Below are 4,809 nucleotides of genomic sequence, written 5' to 3' on the forward strand. Positions count from 1 at the left end.
AGGCCTTCGAGCTGGAATTAGGCACGGACGCGTAGCGGTAGTTTAAAAGATTGTTTACTTACACCGAGATGGCAGTGGTGTAGGCTGGAAAGCTTGCTTAAGTTGCGGTTACAGACAAACAACACAGACGGTCTCGTGGAGGTTGCTAGGCTCCACGGTGCAGAGCTCCGGATGCTCTGGGTGAACGAGCCACCAAAATAGAAATCGTAAATACGTCTTATAGGAGTCACGTTCGAAGACGGGAAGAGGTGGGCGGTGGATCAGGCCGCCACGCTCCTCTGGATCTCGCACAGGGTTTCTATTACCCTGCCGTGTACCCAGAGTCCCCACGAGATGGATGTGGAGTCCTCTTCGGTTTGGGCGGAAACTGCTCAAGCCTCTTATACGGCTAACAGGCCAATCCTTAGCCGCCACGTGTGAATAATTTAGCACTAGCCAATCACGGGGAACAAATCTGCATACCGATGGCGGGAACTCTTTTGCACCGTGCATTCCTCTTGCAACATGAGCAATGCACTCTGCAAAAGAAGCTGCAGAAAAGGCGGGAAACTGGTCCCTGCACCGGGGTTTCCTCTTGCTACAGGAAACTCTCCCGTGCAATGCTCTGCAACTTGACGGGGATAATTCTGGTGCCGAAGCGCACACACAATCATGCCTTTTGGGTTATGACAGGTTACAGGAAAATAGAAGTACTAAGTGTTGTTGTTCCTGCATGTAATTGCAAGTGATTATTTCAGATCAAAGTTGAAACGGCTTTCTTGGTATAGTGACAAAGACTCCATGGATTTTAGCAATAATATATAAAAAAAAATCAATTGTATCTTATTTAGTTATGTCATCCTTTGCACAGTTGCTCATTTCCTAGTATTCTTTTATTAAATTTTTGGGAAAACAACTAACTGTAAAATAGGATTTAGATTTCTTAGAGGAAATAATGCTGTTAAGTAATGGAGAATAATCTGTTGTCACCAAAGAAGCTATTTCTAAATAGTAAAGCATGATCTCTTTATCTCTTTTTTCCTGCTCTAGATTTGTGAAGATCTATTGCAGCATCTAAGGTACAGAATTGCTTGGGTTCCCTTGTTGATTAGAAAAGGATTATATAATAGTTCTGATGCTATCATTTTGAAAACAATTAATGGAAGCCTTATTTAACATAGTAATTTTCAGGGAAAATGGTACACCAGTCTCCTTTTTTAAACAGCCTGAAGACAGAAAGTTACATACCACTAAAATTTATTTTTTCCCTCTAATTATGAGTCTAGAAAGTGAAAAGAAAAAATAGACCATTAAATAATGATTACTATGTAGATCATAGATTAAAGAGGAGTCATCTTAATTCCTCATGTTACAGGTCTTTTTTGTTCTTGTACCTGTCAAATCTGTAAATAAATGAAATAATAAATAAAAATAGAAATGTAATTAAGAAACATGGCTTGGACCTAATTCTAACTTCTGACCTAAATTTTAAGGTCGGTACAATTGCACCTGTTTACCTAAGCCAATGATTCTCAACTAGGGTGCCCTGAATTTTTCAAGGGTGCCACACAGTGTTAGCACTGTTAGGTGTTCAAATATAATTCATAAGAGAAACCTGGTTTTCAAATGGAAATTAATTATGCTAAAAACACTCTGACTTATGGCAATCGTTCTGAGTTCTTTGCAACAGAAAAATTGCTCTATGATGTTTTTGTAATAAAAAAACAAGTAAACTAAGAGCTGACATTTTTGGAGGGGTGCCTTGTGTCTACAAAGGTTGAGAGTTACTCTAAGCAACAAGTACAGTCTAGAATGTTTAATTTCTGTGTACCAGTTGGACATATACTGATTGTGCATGCATTAGTTTTGTATAGGACTGTATAATTATGCCACAGTTAAAGAATGGAAACTACAAAAAAAACCAAAACAGCAACCCTAAACTGATACAAACTACAATTTTGACTAGTAACCGAACAGATTCTTAAAATACATGCGTCTTCCAAATATTAATGCTGCATAGGATAGCTGTTGTTCTACATTCAAACCTTGACTTTTCTGTTTTTATGTTTATGACAATGAAAGTAAGACACAACGCCGTACCTGGTTTCTTTCTCAAGATTTCAAAGGAAATATGATCCCACTAGTGGTATTTCTAGTGGACATAATGTAAATTAAAAGATTTCCTGTTAGATGTTTCTTGCCCTGTCCCAAAAGTAACCTTCATTATAAGGGATAAACTGAAGGATTGACTGGAGTGTAAAGTATACTTAAAGACCAAATTTGGTCAATAGCTATCTCTTCACTTACTAGATACCACCAAGTGTATTTTAGTAACTAATTTTCCATAGTAGGGGAGAGATGGACAAAAAATGGGTAGTTGGGTAAGAAATGGAAGATGGACAGGATACTTGTTGATCTTCTGAGGCCTGCATTACACATTTTGGAGTTTCTCTTTAATAAACTTTTCCCCCCATTAACAAAAACCAAAAACTTTAAGCTTCTTTAATTTCATAGGTGTTGATAGCTAATTTCAAAGTTTTTAACTTTACATTTATAAATATGTGATTCATTGCTTGGCTTTCAATTATGGCCTTAGTTACAGTGTGTAATAAAAGTAGGGAGGTGTACAAGCAGTATTGCATTAGAAGATGCTATTTAATATAATTATACTAGTTCTATGGTATTTTATTGCTCAATGTTGGATGGTAATAGTAAAGTGTGGGGCTTTTCCTTGATACTTGAGGGTTTGATTTTTGCTCTTATCTATCCGATTGCCAGATTTGTGTACTTCTGCGTTATAGTCTGACTCTCACCTGCCAAGTCTTGATCTTATTTTATGTTATCAGTCGGGAGGTGTTACTGATGCAGTAAGACACCGGCAATATGACTAGATTGTTATCTGGGTTATCCCTCTCTTCTAACACCCTTGGACAACGCCCAAGATTTTTTAATCATCAATTGAATCCAGATGGTATATGGTTGATCAATTCTTTGTTATTAACTTTTTTTTCTTTTTTACAGCCCCTATCCATTAACATCTATACATCTTGTGACTCTTTCAAACTGTTTTACATACTTTTTGTTTTTATCTTAAAACAACAACACTTAGTTTCATTTATTCAGCACCAGAACAACAGGTACATAACAAGGCAAAGTCAACTTCAGAACTACTTATATTTTTCTTTTCTTGATTGGGGTACTGCTTTCAGTCTCTTCTTTCTTCCTTTTTTTGTTTCGTGGAGAGATTTTTATCTTAAGGAGTTCTTCCATATGCTCCTGTTTCGTTCTTGTGTGGGTGTGAGAACAGCCTGGACTCTTCCTCTCCCCAACACACCCTGGAGCACAATCGGCCCCAATTAAATTCAAACAATAACAATAAAAACAGAACAGGATAAGAATGAACTTGACCTTTGTGAAAACTGATAAGCATCCGTGGCTCCTTTCTTCTCGCGGTTTCTGCTTTCATCACTCTACTCATCCGAGGGATTCAAGAGTCGCCCTATTTCTTTGGGATTCCAGATTCTCTCCTCCAGACATGTCCTCTCTCCTAGGCAGCATCGGCTCCCGGGATTTCCCAATCTTGATATTTCCCATGATTTCTCTTCCACTGAATCCTTGCTCCGTCCTCTCTCTTCCCACATGCCATGCCGCGCCTCTCCAGGTCTATCTTTTAAAGGAACAGCTACTCTGGAAATGGCACTCTTGGCACAATCTCTTTCTGTTCCCTAGACCTCATTTATAGCCAGTCCCTCTTCACAGAAAGAGATCCTATTTTTACATTTTTATGGCACCCTACAGTTATGTGCTTCAAAACAATTATTGGTTACATGTTAAACCTAACATGCTTTTGTGTTATTTCCGTGCTACAGATGGAGAGGTGGGGTGTAGAGGGGGAGACCCCTGAAGATTAAGTCAATTGATTAACTTTCTAGATTGAGAGGGAAGTTAGTCCAGTGTTGAAGTGAAAGTGTTTGCTTAGTCTTGCTACTGATTAGGGACGTGAGAAGAGGGCCCTATTCGATTAGGATTTGGATTTGGCCTGAATCGGGGACAGTGATTCAGATCACTGCCCCCGATTTGATTCAGATGAATCCAAATCTGAAGATTCGATGCTGATTCAGAGAATCAGTGGTTTGGACATAGACACAGCTTTAAAAGCTTTTTTACGTACCTTGAGGTAGCAGGCATGACTCGTGATTGCTTCAAAGCTGGGGCACAGGGAGCGTCCCACAGGAGTGTGGGTGGGTGGGGGGGGCCCTCCACGTGCTCGGCAGTTAACCCGGAAGTGGTTGGGAAGTATTTCTGGTCCACTTCTGGGTCTGCTGGGAAGTGTGCTGGGGTGGCCCCCTGCACCTCCCTGGCTCGGCAATTGGCTGCAGGGGGACCCAGGAGGCACCAGTCAGCGAGTTGGGAAGTGTTGGGGGGGGCCCCCTGTGTGTTCCCTGGCAGACCCGGAAGTGGACTGGAAGTGCTTCTGGTTCACTTCTGGGTCTGCTGCCGAGCACACTGGGACCTCCCATGCTTCTGTGGGATGCTCCATGCGCCCCAGCATCGCAGCATGCACGAGCTGCCTGCTACCTAGAGTTATGTAGAAAAAACATTTAAAGCTGCCTCTGTCCGAATCTCCAAATCTTTCCGAATCGATTCGGAGAGATTAAAGGGTCCTCTGATTCAATTCGGATTCGGCCACTGAATCGGGTCGAATCTCTGCCGAAACGAATCGGGGACCGAAGCTTTGCATAGCCCTACTACTGATGCACAATTTCCATGGTTACATTGCAGTGAAAAGTGTAGGTAGCTAACTTGCATATCAATAATACCATAGCCAAA

General features: G+C 40.8%; 1 protein-coding gene across 1 annotated transcript in view; it reads left to right on the top strand.

The window, feature by feature from the left end:
* LOC102381382 (mediator of RNA polymerase II transcription subunit 1-like) overlaps positions 1–4,809 on the top strand; it is a 24,674-nt gene that overhangs the window by 8,217 nt on the left and 11,648 nt on the right. Inside the window, exon 6 of the mRNA XM_014518430.2 lies at positions 1,030–1,058. Coding sequence (XP_014373916.2) covers positions 1,030–1,058 — 29 coding nt within the window. The remainder of the gene's footprint in view (positions 1–1,029; positions 1,059–4,809) is intronic.

The sequence above is a fragment of the Alligator sinensis genome, unplaced genomic scaffold, assembly GCF_000455745.1.
Source record: "Alligator sinensis unplaced genomic scaffold, ASM45574v1 scaffold254_1, whole genome shotgun sequence".
In the NCBI taxonomy this organism is placed as follows: Eukaryota; Metazoa; Chordata; order Crocodylia; family Alligatoridae; genus Alligator; species Alligator sinensis.